Source organism: Aulostomus chinensis, chromosome 13, assembly GCF_037954235.1.
Source record: "Aulostomus chinensis isolate RoL2024-O1b breed Wild chromosome 13, RoL_Achi_v1.0, whole genome shotgun sequence".
Classification (NCBI taxonomy): domain Eukaryota; kingdom Metazoa; phylum Chordata; class Actinopteri; order Syngnathiformes; family Aulostomidae; genus Aulostomus; species Aulostomus chinensis.
The window spans coordinates 21325417-21344445 of record NC_141332.1 but is presented as its reverse complement, the minus strand read 5'-3'; the positions used below and the strand labels follow the sequence as shown (position 1 = coordinate 21344445).

Here is a 19029-nt window from a genome sequence, read left to right as displayed (position 1 = left end):
GATGAAGCTCTGAATCCGGTATGCAAAGTGATTATCGTGGCACTCTGGCCATTACTCTGTACCCTGATAGGCCTGTGTAGGAGAGGTGTGCCCTGGTTAATTTCAGCTTGAATTATGACTTACACTCCCCATTCATATGATGTATTGGCTTCTATTAGTTTTGTGGTGGGTTCAGTTTTGATGCATTTAAAACCTACTTGTGAAAGAAACTTTCATCATTAACAGTTCAGGGAAGTGTAAGTCATAAAGCAGGTGTCCATCTTGAGACTGATTGTATTTCCATAAGGAGTTGTTGAGACTCTGTCCAGTGCATATTGTCCAACCTGTGACAAAAGAGAGAGGTGGAAAGGTTAAGTTACATCACGGTATTTCCTAAATTATCTTAGGGAAGTAGTTCAGACCATGTGTCTGTTCTTAAATTACAATGTCTTGCAGTTTCATATTGTACGATACGCAAAACCGTAGTTTTATTAACGCAGGCTGATTGATGGAGAAGCTAACACTTCCCATTCACCACCATTCATTATGCTACGCTAACGAGCAGTCAGCCAGAAGCTGATACACACAGTGAGGAGAGAAGGGTGTCTGTCCTCTTGTCTGGCGCTGGGGAGAATGACAAATCTGCTTAATTCTCGATTAGTTCTTGTGTTCCTGTATGTTTTTGTGCCACAATCTTGTACCTCTCATAATGTCTAGTAGGTCTTACGCTCATGTATCCTGATGTCATACAACCTAAGTTCATATAATACAAACTTATTAACTCTTGCAACAACCTGCTGTGTATGAATTACTGATTAAATATGGTCAGAAAGTTAAATGTACATCAGTTCTGCACTTGTGTGATGTGTGCGCGCGCTGCTACGTGGTGATTTAAAATTTTTAACGACCCCTGATACATCCTAGTAACTAATTCAGTAGCTTGTATAACAGCACATAACAAGCTGGCTCCTAGAAATGAGCAAAATGAGATGATCATCATTAACACTAGAACATAATCCACCCACTCTTTTCCACTTCTTGTTGGTTGAGAATGTGCTATGGACTGATTCTCCCTCCCTTGTCTTGAGAGCATCCGATACGTTTGTCTTCCTCCCCACTTCTAAAAAAAAAAAAAAAAGTATACCTCCCTATATGTGTTGTTCCAGTAGCAGTAGCTTCCATTCTGCCATTTTCTTTGTGCCACCCAGTTTTTTTATTTCATTTTGCAATGTCATGGGAAAGGGCCCCTCCCTCTCAACCGCAATGCTAAGATCAAGGCTTGGGTTGAGGAAGGTAACTCTTGCATCTCCTGCAAGCTGAGAGGAAAGGTAAATCACATCCCTCCTGTTTTCTTGTTTGGTGTCAGTGGGGTTACATGTTGATCATTGCCAGTTGTTTGGAGCTTTCGGGGGGCTGGCATCATTTTGCATAGTGCTTTGTGGAATTCATTGCCTGGATCATGCTGGATGCCAAGGCTGCTGCTGTGACACTAATGACATTTGAGATATTTCAGTCCCTTTGCGCTACCTTAAACATTTGGGACAGTAAATTGGACTGCTAATCGGTTGAGTTGTAAGAAGATGAGGTTGGGTGGAAGAATTCCAGCTAATGCACGACTTTAGCCCAAAACATTCTCTGGATTGGGATAATATTGATCATTGGCTGGAAGTAGCTTTGGGCATTTTCATTTGACTAGCTGACTGTAATGAAGGCGCACTAATGAATCTCCCATGTATCTCCTGTGTATCACTCCCTTTGTCCAAAACTCGTCCCCTGATAGATGGCGGGGCGGCTAACTTTGGCCTCAACTTCCTCACATTCATAATCCTTTTCAACAACCTGATCCCCATCAGTCTCCTGGTCACACTGGAGGTCATCAAGTTCATCCAAGCCTTTTTCATTAACTGGGTGAGTTGAAGACAAAAAAGAAGTACCGGTACATAAAGTCGCTCTTAACATTTTATGGTAATACAAGGGGATGCCTGATATTGGATCTTTTGTCTCACGTCTAATTTGCCGGTAATATGACTCATTATTTGCCTTTTAGGAATCAATATAAACAGCCAAGTTATGTCATCATTCTCAGTATCACAATGAGTTGGTATTTGATATGATGATTTACATTGATATCCTGCATTACCCTCGTACAAAATTTCTCAGTAAGAGAAATGGTGAAAAGAACCAAACTGCTATTTGAAACATTACACGAAGAAAAGTGTTTGCCTAGAATATTGTACTCTTCATCCGTCCATACCAACTAGGTCAACTTCAGCAACTATCTTAGCTAAGAAATCGTGCCGTGTTTTTTGTTGTTGTTGTTGTTGTTGTTGTTTTTTTTGCCTGAAGTTATTCTGAGCTCTCTATTAATTTAATTTTAAATGAAAAATCCTTTCATGGAATTGTTTAGCGACATGTAAAGCAGTTCTCAGTTGGTCTCACTTTCCGAAATCGAGAAACAGCCTGACTGAAGTGATTTTCCATTTTTGGACTTTTTTGTCTTCTTTGTTGGGATTGCTTCAGGACACTGATATGCTCTATGAGCCCACGAACACACCTGCCATGGCTCGCACCTCCAATCTGAATGAAGAACTTGGCCAGGTAATGAACTGTCATAAGCATTACACGTCATAGCTCTCGTGTGAAAGAGCTAGTCCTGCAGAATTTTGATGTGCACGCATGAAAGAACTGCTCTCATCACCTCCCCCTACAGGTGAAATACATTTTTTCAGACAAGACGGGGACCCTCACTTGCAATGTCATGCAGTTCAAGAAGTGCACCATCGCTGGCGTGGCGTATGGGTATGTCCTCCTCCCCTCTCCCTTTTTTTTTTTTTTATAAACATCCCCTTCTCCCCTTTGCTTCCTCTCCTGTTGCCTCCCTCTTCACCTTCATTTGATACAGACTGCACATCATAGTACATCTGGCGTCTCTCGCTCCTCCCTCCCTCTCTTTAGCAGCCGCATCAGTGCTCCTCTCAACATAAACTATAAATAAAGCGTGGACAGACATTTGCAAGCAAAGGCACTTTATACTGTCCTTTGCAGGCTTCCGTCCATCATTTATGATGGAGGTGTTTATGAAAATTGTCTGTGTATATGTAGTTCAGACGCGAGGTAGAAACAAGAATATTGGTTACATGCAGTGTGTTCCCTCAGCTTCAGTGATACAAAAGCATATACACTGTTACATTTCATTAAATTAGGCTTTAATGTTATATTCCTCCAGAAAAAGAAAAAAACTAATTTCATTTTAATTCATAGTTAGTCTCAGTGGAAGCAAAACAAGTGGGAGAGCAGAGTAAGTGCAGGCGTGACAGTACATGATTAATCCCATTAGGACTTAGTTAAAAGCATGATTGATGAAGTACAGGCTGAAGGACAAAAGAGTATTTTATCTGCAGTCCGTACCAAAGCTCTCATCGTGCTATGCTATGATTGCTAACCCACTGACGTCTTCTCATTGGCCTTTCCCATGTTAAGGATATAACGTTAGTGATAATGTGGCCACTACAGGATCATATTTCTTTCTTTTTTTGCTGTTCAACAGTTGCTTCTGTTGAAATGCAAAGGTGTTATTTCATAAAAATGCTGAATGTCTTTCCTTTTTACTTGCAGTCTGAAGGAAGTCATTTAATTAGGTCAAATCCATTGGTCATGAGGAACAAACACTCCTTTCTGTAAAGAATGAAGTTCAGCAGCAGCCTCTCCTTCATCTCAAGCAGTGATATTTTCTTTTTATTTCACTGAAACGAGGGCTCCTTCTTACGAAACTGATAAATATGGATGGGTGGCTCATAGCAGGAGGGGAAAGACGAGTTCTAATGAGGCAAGGATGTTTTGATGATACTCTCATTTGGCTCACTCTTCCTCTCAGTCCCTAAAATGAGAGTTGTGAGGTTCCCTTGAAAAAGACTTCTTTACTCCATTTTGTTGTCATTGTTGCATCATTTTAATCCACCAGACATCATTGCTCTCTTATTTAATGACATTAGAAGGACGAGGGGCGAAGGCTAGTGCGACATAATAAACTAGACTTAAAGTGTTTACAATGTGTAACATAAAAATCTGATTTATGATCAATCTTTGTTTACGGTTAAAGTTAAAAATAAAATGTGGATATTTACCGCTACTTCAAGAAGTAGTCATGTAAAGAAAGTAGAGAACATTTTGACACATTTGAATGAACATGCATATGTGCAGTTGTAATTTGGTGCTGGAACATACGCGCACACACATGCATGCAAAACGTGCCCCCCCCCCCCCCCCCCCAACACCACCGCCTGCATGTGGTCCTCTGCACAAATTAAGTGCTGCTGTAATTAATAAAGTCATCCCCAAGGGTGCAGACATTAATTAATTCCACTGGAATAGAGTCCAAATCTCAAGGAGAGACTCTGTTTGGGTTTGAAAGACTCCTAAAACCCTCATGGGTTTTGCTGGATTTGATTGAAAGCATAATTTACAGATGTTCTCAATTGAAAAATACATCATGAGATATGTTCATAAATTAATTAAACTACAGCTGTGGACAATATGTTCCATTGTGCATTGTAACGCCCTGATGGATTAGTTTGTTTTCCTTGTAGATGAAGTCTCTTTGCTGAAGGTACCCGAGTGATAACACAGTATGAATCGAATTGTGAGTCGTAATGTTTAGTGGAGCGGATCTTTCTCGTCAGCTGCACCTCAACAAAACCCTGCAGTTAGTCTTTGGAGAACAGATGTGACAATCGCTGGGTGGCTCCTTGTAGAACAGTGTGTTCTCCGACCACTTTTTATGGTTAGTTTTTTTTCAGTTTCACTTGGAAATATACAAAGGCACAAACGTCCACACGCACACAGAGTTCTGCTGTAATTGCAAAAACTCGCCCGTTCGCTACATTTATAGTCAGCCTCCAGTTTGCTGTGGCCTGCCTCGTCTTTGCTTTCATCATCTCTGTACGACTTGTTCCTGAAACATCCGGCAAAACATCCTCTGTGTTATGTTTATGATGTAGTATGACCTCAATTTTGTCTGTGGTCTTTTCAGCAAATTTCTTTATGTGCCAAATATTTTGTAAGCACCAAGTGTTTTTTTTTGTTGAGACTACCAGATCATTTCTGTTTCCCGTTTTTAAAAAAAGAATATTTTTTAAGATTAAGTTGAAGTTTTTGCTAGTAATTTTATGAGGTATTTTGTTCATCTTTGTATCAAAAATAATCGATATTTATGTCCTGCTATAATCACCACTGTCAAACCTGAGCCCCCCCCCCCCCCCCCACACCTTAGCTAGAGTCCTTCCTGGCATCTGACCTACCATACTCTAACTCCTGCCAACTCATAAACAACCCTACAATAATAACAACAACCCATGCTCCCGCCCTGGCGCCTGCAAATTCACACAACATGTTAATGATAGACCTTGTCAACACCATAATTTCTTTTCCACCTTCGCTCCAACAGTCACGTCCCTGAGGCTGAGGAGGGTAGTTTTGCAGAGGACGACTGGTAAGATGTCTGGGTGTGAAATGGCCGTCTCTCTGCTTCTGTGATGTAGTACCGCTGCCGTGCCTTGTACGAAACCTGACTTTTGGGGGGGGGGTGGACCAACACAAAAAAAAAGAACTCTGTATATTCTTGAATGTTTTTGTTGTTGTATGTGCATTCATTAATACTGGGAAATGTTGTATGTGACTGTGGCTCTTGAATCGCATTGTTGTGACATGAAAATCCTTTTTATAACTGAGCACATCTCGTTGTTGGTACTGCACTGATTTTATGTGTGGTTAAATATTGTGTTCTCCTGATGAGAGGCACTGTTTGCTGTACTGTGTGCTGAGGCTGAAGCTGTGCAACACTTTTCTCCAGTTAACACACATTCAGTCCTACTTCTGAGTCCCATCTGCTCCAGTGTTAGTATCTGCAGTAACATCATGCATGCATCTCATCTATTTTGCATGGTGGGGAATGGAGCTTGTTTGTTGATGCCTCCTATGCCAAAATATAGACTCTTCTACAGTAGCTTGAGGAAGTTGCAAGCTTCCATGAGAGTGTCTGTCTCTTTGATGGGTTTTTTTTGTCTCTCTGAAGCTTTATTTATTCAGCTACCACAACATTATTTACTAATATAGAAGAAAATTTAAAAAAAAGGGTTTTGGCGGCTTGTTTTTATAGAAAGAACTTGAAGCCAATAGTTGCACTGTTTTAAATTTCATTCCAGCTCTCAAAGCTGATCTCAGAACAGGTTTAAAACACTGTAATTGACACAGGTCAGTTATAAAGCCATACGTTTCTCCTCCTGTCAGGCTCAGGACAGCACGGCGTGTCATAGGTTTAATCTGGAAACGGTCCTCAGATATTGACTGTGAACTGCCAGCACTCGTGTTCCCATAGTGACAGGACCTCTGTGTGCTGGCAGATAATCAATAACTGACCGGCCCTCATAGCTCCGCCTCCTGCCTTGGGAATTTCATCAAGACAATCAACATGGCGAGTGATGCCACTGCGTCAGTCTTCTGTCCCTCACATAAGAAGGCGTCAGCCCCCTGGAAAGTAGCTGACGGGAGGAATAGCGCACATTCAGACAAGTCACACGCTTGAAAGCTATTCAGTTGAAATATTTATCCATTTATAAACACAGACTTTATTCCCTGACATATTTTAATAAAGTGTGTGTGATAGATAAAACCACACCGCTGAGGATCTATGTCGGGGTAACACAATATCGACTCCTGCTTTGCTTTTCTAATTGCATCCCTCCCTTTTCCTTATTTTTCTTTCCACCCCGAGCCTTTATTTGCCGTGGATTGGAGTATTGCTGACCGGCTGGCTGGTTCCATCTCGGGGATGTGAAGAGTGTGCCCTGTGGGACTGAAAAGACTAATAGTTGCTAATGGCAGCCTCGCTTACATTTCTATCAAGCTCCAGTGCCACGGACAAAGCTGCTGTCTCTTGATCTATAGGACTCTATTTATCACAGAATCATGAATCGATCGGTCCTGGACAGCCAGCCAGTGTGACTGGTGGCTGCTTCTAAAATCACAACCCAAAGCTGCCGTTACTGCACGAATAAAAACATTCCAAAATATCCTGTCATCAGTGAAAATGGTGCGATCCTGCGGTCCTCCCCCTACAATCCTGAACCCCCCTTCCCCCAGTTCCACATGACTTTCTGTTGTTGATGAAAGACGTTTTCTTTTTGTTCTTCATTTTCTCAGTGGATGGCTCCTGAATTTTAAATGCATATTTCCAGTAATAAAAAATCATTTCTGGAGCACGAGAAAGAAACTAATTGTATTTCCACTAATTTATGAGGGTTTGGCTTTGGCTTTGATTAGTGTATGAGTAATATAGTCTGTTCAGCTGCCAGAAACTCAGCCGGCCTGCTGTGTCCCTGTAAGCACTTTCTCTTGCATTGTTTAATTTCTAAAGCAAGGGGAACACCATTTATTATTTATGGAAATGACTGGAGCGGAGATGATATATGAAGCGTGGATTCTTGGTGCAGTGTGAAATGATTAAGTCCCATTTCAGGGTATTGCTTTCTCCAAAAATGATCTGTGACTGCCAGCACGGATCGTTTCCAAAATATATGTATATTCATAATGGCAGTGATCAGACTGTTGAATTCTCTCTGCACTGCGTTTGACACTCCTCAACTAATATTTATACAGTGCTTGTTCCTAATGTGAGACCTGGCTTTTTGTTGGTAGCTACCCTAATGTGCCTGAGTAATACTGAACTGAATACTTTTGGCTTTTGTCTCTCGATACTTCATATTAGCCTCTTTGAAGTTGAAAATCAGCCTTTTTTTCGGACAGTGAAACTATGACTTATTATTATTTGTTTTGCGACTAGTTTAATTTTTAGGATGTGGAGAGAATTTGGTGGAAGCGCTTATTTTAAACAAGTACACTGGCCAATTATGGAATATGTTTTCAAACGGGAAATCTTCAGGTATTCTACTTAAACTCCAACAGGTTCTAGTTTCAGAGGAGACACTTTTGTCATGCCTGTTGTCATTTTTGGAGAACTGATAGATGCTGGGTGAATCAACATGTACTAGGACCACAATCCAGTTTGTCCTTTACAGTTTTTCTAGTCCGTTGTCTGAGTTACAGTGCACCTAATATTCTGGTGTCTTCAGGTTTTGTGACTTCTTGGTCTCTTCTTTCCAGGCACAGCACGCACTCATCAGAAGAGGCTGGATTTAGTGACCCGAGCTTGCTGGAAAACCTCCAAAGTAATCACGTAAGTAATGTCAGTGTTCCCCTCCATCCAGTGACTGCTCTTCAGGACAAAAGGAAAGGATGTTGAATCTGCAGTTGCTGTCTCTGTTAAGCCTTCTTGTCATTTAAAGCGGATGATAGGGATGTAATGAACTTGTGTTTGCTTCTTTGTTGTACCTTTAGAACAGTGACGAGGCTGTTTTCATGGCGTGTCACATTTGTGGTACCGATCATTTACTCTGGAGCAGGATGGCAGGTTGAGAAAGTGACTTGTTGTTTTTCTCTTGTATTCAGTTTGATTAAAATTGTGTTTTGTTTCAAGATAGTGTAAACACAGGCAAGGAAGCAAGCTCACTTATTTCCGTCTCCGCTGTGGGAACTGTTGAGATACTCGTAGGCTCTGTCACAGGTCTTGAGTCAGTAGAGGCCACCTGTGGTAATGAAGCACATCTAATTACATGTAGTTGCACCTACAGGAAAAAGTACTTGTTTGAACTGTGGCGTTTACTTTGGTATGACAGCAAGAGAGTTTATTAAGGATCTGCTTGAGTTTCATTTAGGCAGCCCCACTGCTAATTAGAGTGCTCACTGCTCACCCAGCCGCTGTCTCCACACTATGTTTCTCCGCTCTCGTGTCTTCAGATGATTCTGCTTATGTTCAGTCTAATAGGTTGTCGTTGCACAAGTGATGTCTTAATTCTTTTATCAGCCACAATTTTCCTTCCTCAAGTTTATAGCCTTGTAAGTGTCATAGTTTTAAGGATGGCAATGCCCCTCGGTTGTTTGGTGAAGACAGAAATATTTGCTAGTAAAATTAGCTGTGTAATGTCCAGGTAAATTTTTTTTTTTAATGAATGTAGCATTAATTGAGTTTTCTTCTCGATCCCCACCAGGTTAAGATTTTCCTTGGAAATATTTGCGTTTCTACTAGACGTGCAGGTACAAAATTAATCTTTTAGGGGATTTTTTTGCAGTCCCACAAGCCCACAGGTTCCCACTAGAGGCACTGTGGGGTTTACGCGTTCAAATTGAAAGATTTTAACATGCAAACATGCTAAACTATAATGTGTGTGAGTTGTTGCCACAAATAACAACATATTTGCTGAATATTAGCCAGAAAGGAGGTATCACAAGCCTTTCACGGCTCCATTTTAGCAAACCCAGGGTTGCGGCTCAGATCAGTCAACTGTGCCGTCCTTAGTGGATCTGGATGTGCCAGTGCACCTTTGAAACTGTGCTTTCCCCACTGCAACACAAAAGGACGCTAATTGTTGTCTGGAACATGCAGAGTATGAATCTGGATGAATGTAACTCAAACATACTGCCAAGAATAGATAATGACTCCTTTTGTGTTGAATGTTTTTTCTAGGACACACCAACATTAAACTAGTCCTCCTCGTCTTTTCTTCAAAACACTGAGTCACCTTGTAATGTATGTGGTGACTGCAGCTGCGATGTTTTTTTTTCTCTCTTTTTAAAAAAAAAAAAAAAAGCTAAATTGAGTTCCATTAACAGAGGTTAAGTTGACAGGCTGTCACATGATCTACAGGAGTAACATCAAAGCCGTCTGTCTGCATACACCACGGTGGTGCGTTTCATGTAACTCCTTATGTTCTCCCAGTCCTCGCGGCCGTCAGCATGCCTCTTACTTAAACAGTACTAATCCTTATCATTAACAACAGTTTTATGTCACTGCTGGCTATTTGTAGGAGCAGCGTTGATCCCGTGTTGAGGGTTGATGGCAGACTAGAGAGGGGAATTAACAGGGCTGACAAAAATAAACATCCCCTCCGGTGCTTTTCATGTTCTCTTGAGTCACTGGACATGTTCTCCGCCTGCAGAGACACAGCAGGCTCCGTGGGTGTTTGTTTGCTTGTTCATCCAGGCTTTCTCCTCCGTTCTCCCTTGAACTCTCAACTTTTTCTTCATCTAAACCGATCAGCGTCCGTCACCGTTGCTGTGACAGAGATGACCCAGGAGTCGGTGGGAGCGATCGATGTAGAGTATTAGAGTGCAGCATCAGAATAAAGCTCATGAGCCTTTGTGCTGTTTAGCATTTATACTTGTTCTTCTGGGGGTCTTTAGCAATTGTGACCTTCAGTATTCAACTAAGAGGAGTTTTCAGTCCAGATATAATTGAAGTGTGGTGCTGTTTATTTGAGTAATAAAGCACATTTTCTGATGGCTCAGTCCAGTTACACAAAGTTGTTTCAGAATACAATCCCCTGTAAACAATAGAAGGAGAAAAAACCAACAGAGGAGAAGTTGAAATGAGTGTTTATTACATTTACAGGCTTACATGACGTAGTTTTCGTATCTGGTCTGCACAGAAATATACCATATATATGCATGAACGGGTCACAGTAAATAGTTGAAATCAAAGCCCACATTGTGTGAAATTTTGTTTCTGTACTTCTGTTTTGCACTCGGATACAGAGAGACACGATCCATACCTATATATGTATTGATACATATAAATTTGGAACGACAGGAATAAACTGGAAACTTGAATGAAAAATGAAGTGCTCCACATTTGAGTTTTGAAATAAGTGTCTACAAACCAATCAAGTCAAGTGTAGGGAGAGGCTGCCCCTGTTCTGTAGGTGGTGACAACAGAATGTTGGATTTCCATGCAAAAAATTTTAAATGCATTGCACAAAACTAATGGGATCAAGTTTATACAACACAATTATAAGTCTTGGTTTGGGTCTTACTGTGGACTTTCAGCTGAGAAAAATGCCTTGAGTTTCAACCTTCCAACGGTCATTTGAATGTCCTCACCTTCCAAAAATATCCGCAATGTCCGTGTCTAAAACTCCTCACCAGGATCATACCCTTACAAACACACACACACACACACACACACACACACGCATGCACTCGCAGACACGTCCTTCAGAGGATACCTGTCAACCCGACCAGATTAGCATGCTGTAGGGAGGCCTATGGTACTCTCATGGCCACCTGGACTGTAAAAGATACTGTGTACTTTCATTTACAAGGGGCCCTTTGATTTGCACTGCCCCCTACCTCATTTATTTTCTCTCGTGGTCCCTGTTGGAGAGCTCTCAGCTGAGTTGCCATGGCAGACAGTGGCAAATTTAATAACACTGTCTGTGAGTGTGCAGCCTTTTGTTTGAGAAAGGACGCAAAATGCAGGTGCTGTGAGAAACCTGCAGTCAGCTATCCATTGCATGGCTGGTACATCTTATACTTGCTGTATATTCTATTTGAGACAAAATTTGAATGCTTTTGGATACAGGAATGAAATATTGCCGTTGCTGTTATTGTTAATAACCGTTAGACTACAGCCAGTGCTGCGGCTCTGTGATTCAGGCCTGGCGTCGGCCTGCAGGCAACTGATATCTTGCCTCAGCTGCGGTCACTAACTAGGAGCTGGTGGTCCTGCAGCCTCACACAGGAGCCTCTGCAGATGCCTGTCAGAGACTATCCCATGGCTAGTTAGTCATATGTTTCCCCTCATTAATGTAAAATGCCCTCAGTATTGAGGTTAGGCCTTTCTTTCATTAACTGAAGCATGTTTATATCAGTTGCACATGCATGAGTAAATGTTTGTGGGATCCTGCTGGCTTGTTACTGACAGTCATTAGTCTGACCACATGTTTTTTTTACTGTCTGGCAAACCTGAATAGGGCTGCAAACAATAATAGAGAGACCGGTTTTACATTTTGGGGCTCTTTTAGGAATGAGGCGTCCATAAGTAAGTCAAGATCATTCCTAAGTAGCAGTATTTCTTGTCCTTTTTATTGTGTTGGTGGTTGTTTTGGAGCTCCTGGATGTCACAGTCGGATATGAGTACTAGATGAGTTTTTATGGCAGCGCACACGGGTTGGTGACATCATCATTAGTTTTGTCCCCAACTCATCTGCGCTGCCGTGCTCGAACAACTAGCTTTAAATATTGATGGTGTGAATGATTTCTCTACTGCCTTTAACAGAGATTGTAAAACACACGAATTTAGCCAATAAAGAAATAATTTGATTTTGGTTCAGGAGTCTGAACTGTCTGGGTGTTTTAGACCTCCTGCGTCTGGTACCCTCAGAAAGCCTGAAGAAATGTCATGAATTACCTGTGAGGCAAGTTTTCTGTGACCATGTAGCTCATTTTATCTGGACTGGTTTCGTGTGTCATCAGTCACATGTCCATCAGCTGTGACTCACTCATGCAGGTCTATTAGCCTGTCAAACAGAACTCTCTCTCTCTTTTTCTCTCTCTCCTTGCCCTCTCTTCCAGTCCTCAAGGTCTTTCTCGATGTTTTCTTTTTGTTTTGTTGTGGCATGTTTTATGAAGGAACATTAAAAGTCAAAGTGCTCTTTCCACTTCCTGCAGCCCACAGCTGCTGTCATCCTGGAGTTCATGACCATGATGGCCATCTGTCACACTGCGGTCCCTGAACGCTCGGATGGGAAAATCACCTACCAGGCAGCGTCTCCAGGTACATCACACCTCTAGGAACGCAGATGCTTTGGAATCAGTCACATTTTGAATTCTACTCTCAAGTGCGTGAAGAGTATGCACGAGTGTGATTTAGGGATCTTATTATAGCCCAACTTTGTCCAGCATCTGAGGGCTCATAAGAATGTATTTGAAAAAAAATGAAATTTGGATTGGAAAAAAAAGATTTTGTGAAATACTACCAAGACGAGATGCTTTGAAACAAAGCAATTTATCAGATTTTTACTGAAACAGATTTAAAAAGCCTATTAACTAGTTTGTACATCTATGGGTTGTTTAGTTATTGTCTTTCAGACCAGCAGTGCACAATTGCATTGTGGAGTGTACGTAACCACAAAATCTCCAGGCTACTTTACATAGTTTTTTTTTTTTTTTTTAATTTAGAAAATATGGTGTACTATACAAATTACGGGTGTTATGCTTAACACCCAGCAATGCTATAAAACTTTAAAAGACAAGTGTCACAATTGTTACTCTAAGTTTTGTGTTGACAGGTCAAACTAGAATGACCGTTCTCCATACGAAAGCCTGGATGTGGTTCCTGGTACTTTGCTTCATTGACATTGTGTGTGATACATTTTTGTTGAGATGTTTAATTGATAGTCTAATGACTTGTTTTGAACAAATGGGGGGGTGCCATGGCTCAGAGGTAGAGTGGCCGAAGGGTCGCTGGTTTGATCCTCTCTTCCCCTGGTGACCATGTCTAAGTGTCCTTGAGCAAGGTACTGAACCCCTAATTGCTCCTGATGGCCCTGCGAAAGACTGGCGACCTGTCCAGGGTGAACCCGGCCTCTCACCCAATGTCAGCTGGGATAGGCTCCAGCAAATCCTCCCACAACCCTTCATGGATAAGCAGTATAGAAAATGGATGGATGGGACATGTTTTGAGCAAATGGAATAAGTCTGCCTCCAGGCTCCAGTATTTCATAAAGCGCTTTATATCATAAACATTGTAGGAGAGAGCCAAGAAACATGAAGAAAATGAATCTTAGCTATGAGTCTTAATGTGTCTATCACATTCATAGCTTGACGTGATCCACTGAGACGCATGTCAATTAAGAAAACATGCCCTCAAGTATATTTCTTTATGCTGCAATATTTTTGAAATAGCTGCCATGGAAAACAAGAGGTGAAGTTCAGTCTTAAAAAAGAAACGTTCGCTCTTTTCAGCTTTGTCTTCATACGTAGTGGTTGCCCCTAGCAGCAGAAGTATGTAAATTATCTAAAAATATAAAGGACCATCCTAATGAACCCTCAAAATGTCAAGATCCCTAAAGGCAGTCTATGCAGCTGCAAATGTAAACAAAGAGGTGGCTTAGCACAAAAAATAAAAAGACAGAATGTCAAATGCCTCTGTTTCTTTCCAACTGACCGACTGGCTTCGTAATTTTCTATGTTGCTGATATTTCATCAGCTGTCATTGTGTTTCCATTTCTGTGTCAAACCTTTTCATCATGTACTGTATGTGAGTACACCTTTAACCTTTAATAAATGAACATGCTGTTTTTTGCCATCTTGTATTTTGCATTTCATATCAGAAATGTTTTGCTGGGTTTTTTTTCCCCGTTTTTTTTTTGTTTTTTTTTTCCTGCTTGATTGCTCAGAACAATCATGGTCTTCTGGAGCTTTGGGGTTTGAAGCGGAGCGGGGAATGGCAGCAAAGAGAAATCTGGTTAAGTGAACTGTAAAAAAACAGACAGAGAGCTTTTTCCCGCCCTGCAGCATCCTCACATGCGAACTGTAGCATCAACTACCGGGTTCACAGCTTTCAGTTGCTATGCTCACTCTGGAAACGTGTGGAGATGACCGAGTTTTATGTACCAAAATCTAAAAGTGGTTCTCATCATAAATGTCAGGTGTGAAATGTTTTGGTTTTCTCTTTCTCTGTCTTCTAAGATGAAGGAGCCCTGGTGAGAGCTGCACGAAATCTGGGTTTTGTGTTTTCTGGCAGAACCCCAGACAGCGTCATTGTGGATATGGTACGTTTAAGTCGCTTCAGTGTTTGAATGATTAACAAATTCTGTATTTTTTTCAGGGAACACGCCACCTTTTTGGGAAAATGCTCATTTGCTGTCCTCCCTTCAGCCAGATAAGAAGCTAGATACCCTTATCTCATCTGTGTGTGCATTAGGGAACTGAGACCACACAAGACTGGCTGACTGCTAGTTAGCTTAGCTCAATGAATGATAGTGGGTGGTAAGTGGTAGCAAACTTTATGAGTCACCAAACAGATTAGGTTCCGGGTCTTGCTTTTTTCCAGAAACAAGTCATTTTGGTGATGATCAGTCATAGCAGTCACTCACTCTTTTAGTCATTAAAAATGTTTTGCTTTGTTGGCTGGAGTTTTGAGGCGCTACAAGAAATCACTGCACACTGACAGGAAAATATTTCCAACTCTGTATCTGATTCTAAAATTACAGTGTCTTGCAATTTTAAACCATTTCAACTTTTCAACAAATTTGCAATTTCAACCCTTGTTTAATTAATGTAGGCAAAAGCCATTTCAGAGAATAATGTTTTAGATTTTACTTTTGACGGAAAAATGCCAACCCGCTCACTAAAATGGATCATGCTAAATTAACTAGCTTTTAGCCAATCCCTAGCTGAGGATCTCAACTCCCGAAATCAGAAAATTCAGACCTTTTTGTCAAATGCGGGATTGGCAAAGCAGTATTACCGATTATAAAATATCTCTATAAAATATTCCTTGGATCAGAGTGAGGAAATTCAGTCACAGTTTTGTCTTGTTGCTCAGATACACGACCTTGAGAAAATATCCATCATTCCGACGAGGATTTTGTATTAACATGGCTCAAAAATGGCAAATGACTAGCATCACATCTTCTATGAATGCACTCTGTGCCGATGCAGCGTGGGTCCTCTCCAAAGTTTAGGTCACCCGTCCTATTGTTCCCTTAATTAGTTAACCTGATGATTTCACTGGGAGGCAGAGAGGCTAAAATGTTTTTTTTTCCATCAGCTAAGAGCATCTTGTCTCAAGATGTTTGTCCGGTTTCTTAGGGCCTCTAAAGCTCTTAGCTCTTTATTTAATCATTCTGTCTTAAACAAGTTAATTAGATTCCTCCTCGTTATTCTCCTGACATCATCTCAGACCAGGCAACTGATTAACATTGACAGTGCTATTAAGGCAGATTGGAATAGGTTGCAGGGTTAGCTTGCGCTACTTTAGACCAGTTGATTTTTGCCTCTCCTCTTTGACTTGTCTCTTTTTTTTCTTTAATGCAGCTGGGAACAGAGGAGAAGTATGAACTTCTTCATGTGCTGGAGTTTACCAGGTATGACTCTGACAACAGCTGTTTTTTTTTATCAGGTTTAACAGGTACAACTGCAGTCTGCGCTGCCCAAACAGGCCGTAGGTGCTCGTTATCTGTTTCATCCTCTGAGGATGTAATGTGGTCCATGTTGTTTCTGGTGGATGGAGAATGGGCGAAGGAATAGTCCAGTAAATATTGGGGCAGATTACTTGTAGTGCCACCTGGTGGCAATAGCAAACAACAGTTGAATTTTGTTTGATGTACTCGACAGGATTAATCTCGCATTCAGTCAGTGTTGGTTATGTGGCGGCCACATATTATATTTCACCAAGAAAGAGGAAAGTGTTGGAACTGGATTCTGTTTGGTCCAATCTTTTCCAAACTTTTGATGAGGTGCTCAGCCTAAATTTCAGTCATAGTCATAGTGCCACCTACTGGTTGCAGAAAGAAAGCTTGATTTGATTTACCTCAAAATTGCAGTGTGTTGTCTTCATGTGACGTAAGCCAACATGACAAAGTGTGTGAGTGTGCGTGTGTGTGTGGTGTTGGGGGGGGTGCCCTCTGGTGCCACCTTGGTGATGCAGGGATTTGCACCAGAGCAGCATTAGTCTGCTCTACTTGCAAAATCCAAATATCATCAGGTCCCACCTCCCTCTTGGCCCCCTGAAGAGGGACACACTGGGATGTGCATGGGGGTGGGAGAGCTCTCATATCTGAGGTTTGCAGGTTTGATTAGGGGCTGAGCAGAGAAATGCCAGGGGCCAGTGGTTTGCATTGGCACTCGTTGGGTGCTTTTCTAGATTAACATCGGGTTGGACTGATCTCCTTAGTCTCCAACACTTGTCGGTCAACAATACCGGTGGGGGGGGGGGTACGCACTCCTCCCAGAGTCCTCTAGTTTTATTTGATATTTGGTCCCAAAAAGAATCAGCAGAGTTCCTCAACATGATACACAGGTGTTTTGTGATAATTGATTGTGTGACCTGTGAGAGGAATCTTGTGACCCGCCTCTATGATTTCTCTTTTCAGCAGGCATCTGCTGGCTCAGACTGTAGTGGTAATTTGCTGTGATGACTGTAACACCTTCTTATGTGATTTCTCTCTATCCCACCTTTTCTCTCTCTTCTCTCCCTCTCTCTCCCTCCCTCTGTCACCCCCTTTTCTTGCTTTTTTTCTATCTATCATAGTGTGAGGAAGAGAATGTCAGTCATCATGCGCACCCCGTCTGGGAAGATCCGCCTCTACTGCAAAGGGGCTGTGAGTGTCTGTCTCTCTCCATGGCAACACATGACAGCCTATCACCATCATCACCACATACACAAGTGTCAAATCCCCCCCCCCCCTGTTGCCGCTTGCTCTGCTCTGTCAGGAAATCTTCTCAGTGAGCAGCAGCATATAGAGAAGCAACATCACCATATTTACACCCTTACACCCGTGTGAAACAAGAAATACGGGGAAGCTGTTGGTTTTTAAAACCACCCGACTTGTCTCACTCCACCACAGCATGAACATGAAACTTTGTCTCATTAACCTCAACACAACATGAACTGATTGCTTGTGCTGTTAAAGTTGGAGACCATTTCAGCCAAGGAGGTTCATTATTCATTTTAATTGTTCTACTTGTTTACATATGTGACAAATGCACCAACATATCATGTTCCCATGAGATGATTGTCTCTGTTTGGTCAGTAACCAAGGAGTGTTTGTGTCCCCTCAGGACACAGTGATCTATGATCGTCTGGCAGACAGCTCGAGGTATAAAGAGATCACGCTGAAGCACCTGGAACAGTTTGCTACTGAGGGTGAGTGGAGGAACATCGCCCCCTGTCTCCCAAAAGAAAAAAAACCTCTTGGTGTGCTCGAAGAGCCTGAATTTTCCTCTCATCATTATCAGGACTTGACCATCAGCCACAGTAGAGGTAGTGAAATATCTCTCTTGATTAACGGTCACAGGCCTTTTTTTTTGGGGGGGGGGGGGGTGAACTGTATCAATAATCTGGGTGAGTATAAGGAGGAGGAGGAACCTTAACCTGAGGCATCTGAGCTTCTTCTCTATGCTCTGCGTTCACACTGCCCCCTTGTGAGACACAAGTAAAATGATGTCATTGGGAATATTTGATGTGGGCTAAATATAGCATCCAGAGCAGATTGGAAAGATTTTCAGTTATTTGGAACGGCCTGGTATGAAGCACTTTCTCTTTATTTAAGATATAACACCTTGCCTTCTTGACAAATACTGTGAAACTAACTTCATTTAAACTTTCTTAGAATTTTATTTCAGCAAAGAATTCATCTTAGTTCTATTCAGATTCAATTTGGACTTCTCCTTGAAGTGATTAAAACACATTCACGGCACACAGACAGCACATGATGTGTCAGACAGAACTGTGCACGTAAAGTTATCTGGTTGGTGGTTACAAATACAAAATGAAATGTATCTTTTTGTTGTTTTGTACATTTTAACAGGGATTGATTAATACACAGAAGAAAAGTTAAGTAAACAAGTAGTTAGTCTGGAAGTAAAGCGTGCCTGACCTGTGTTTTAATAGATAAAAAAAATGGCATTGCAAATTAAAGATAAAGACGTACGCAGAGGTAAATAGATCTCATTTTTATGTAGTCAGGTTCAGTCAACAAGAAGGTTGCACTGCACAGCCTTCGTCAGCATGGAGAATGCTTTACATCCCTTTGACTGATCAAGTCTAGTCAATAAATTCAGACTCTGAGAGGAAGTGGTTAGAAATCATGTCATGACCCAGGTGTTGTGGTACTGTCTCCCTCCTCCAGGGCTGCGGACGCTGTGCTTTGCGGTGGCCGATATCAGTGAGTCGTCTTATCAGCAGTGGCTGGAGGTCCATCACAGAGCCTGCACGTCCCTGCAGAACAGAGCCCTCAAAATGGAGGAGAGCTACGAACTGATAGAAAAGGTTTGCTTCATGAAAAATTAATGCACTTTTGATCAACCTGATATCAGGTCACATGCAACATTAGAGCTTCTCCTTGTCCATCAAAATGATAGTATGGTTTTATCATGAGAACTGGCTTCAAAACATTTAATATTCTTGTTTGCAGTAGCATTGAACGCACATAA

The 19029-nt window shown here is 41.6% G+C and overlaps 1 protein-coding gene across 11 annotated transcripts in view; it reads left to right on the top strand.

Annotated features, from left to right (window-relative positions):
• The window catches only part of atp8a1 (ATPase phospholipid transporting 8A1), a 97688-nt gene that overhangs the window by 34769 nt on the left and 43890 nt on the right, over window positions 1-19029 (top strand). For 9 of the 11 annotated variants that reach the window (XR_015118941.1, XR_015118944.1, XR_015118943.1 and 6 more), the window contains 11 exons: window positions 1760-1887; window positions 2500-2577; window positions 2690-2778; window positions 5423-5467; window positions 8137-8209; window positions 12538-12643; window positions 14560-14642; window positions 15910-15959; window positions 17126-17195; window positions 17656-17740; window positions 18726-18865. Coding sequence is in view for 5 of the 11 variants with exons in the window: in XM_086222064.1 (XP_086078190.1) it covers window positions 1760-1887; window positions 2500-2577; window positions 2690-2778; window positions 5423-5467; window positions 8137-8209; window positions 12538-12643; window positions 14560-14642; window positions 15910-15959; window positions 17126-17195; window positions 17656-17740; window positions 18726-18865 (947 nt within the window). In the remaining 6 variants the exon portion in view is untranslated. The remainder of the gene's footprint in view (window positions 1-1759; window positions 1888-2499; window positions 2578-2689; window positions 2779-5422; window positions 5468-8136; window positions 8210-12537; window positions 12644-14559; window positions 14643-15909; window positions 15960-17125; window positions 17196-17655; window positions 17741-18725; window positions 18866-19029) is intronic. The other 2 variants (XR_015118942.1, XM_086222068.1) reach the window with 1 other exon arrangement.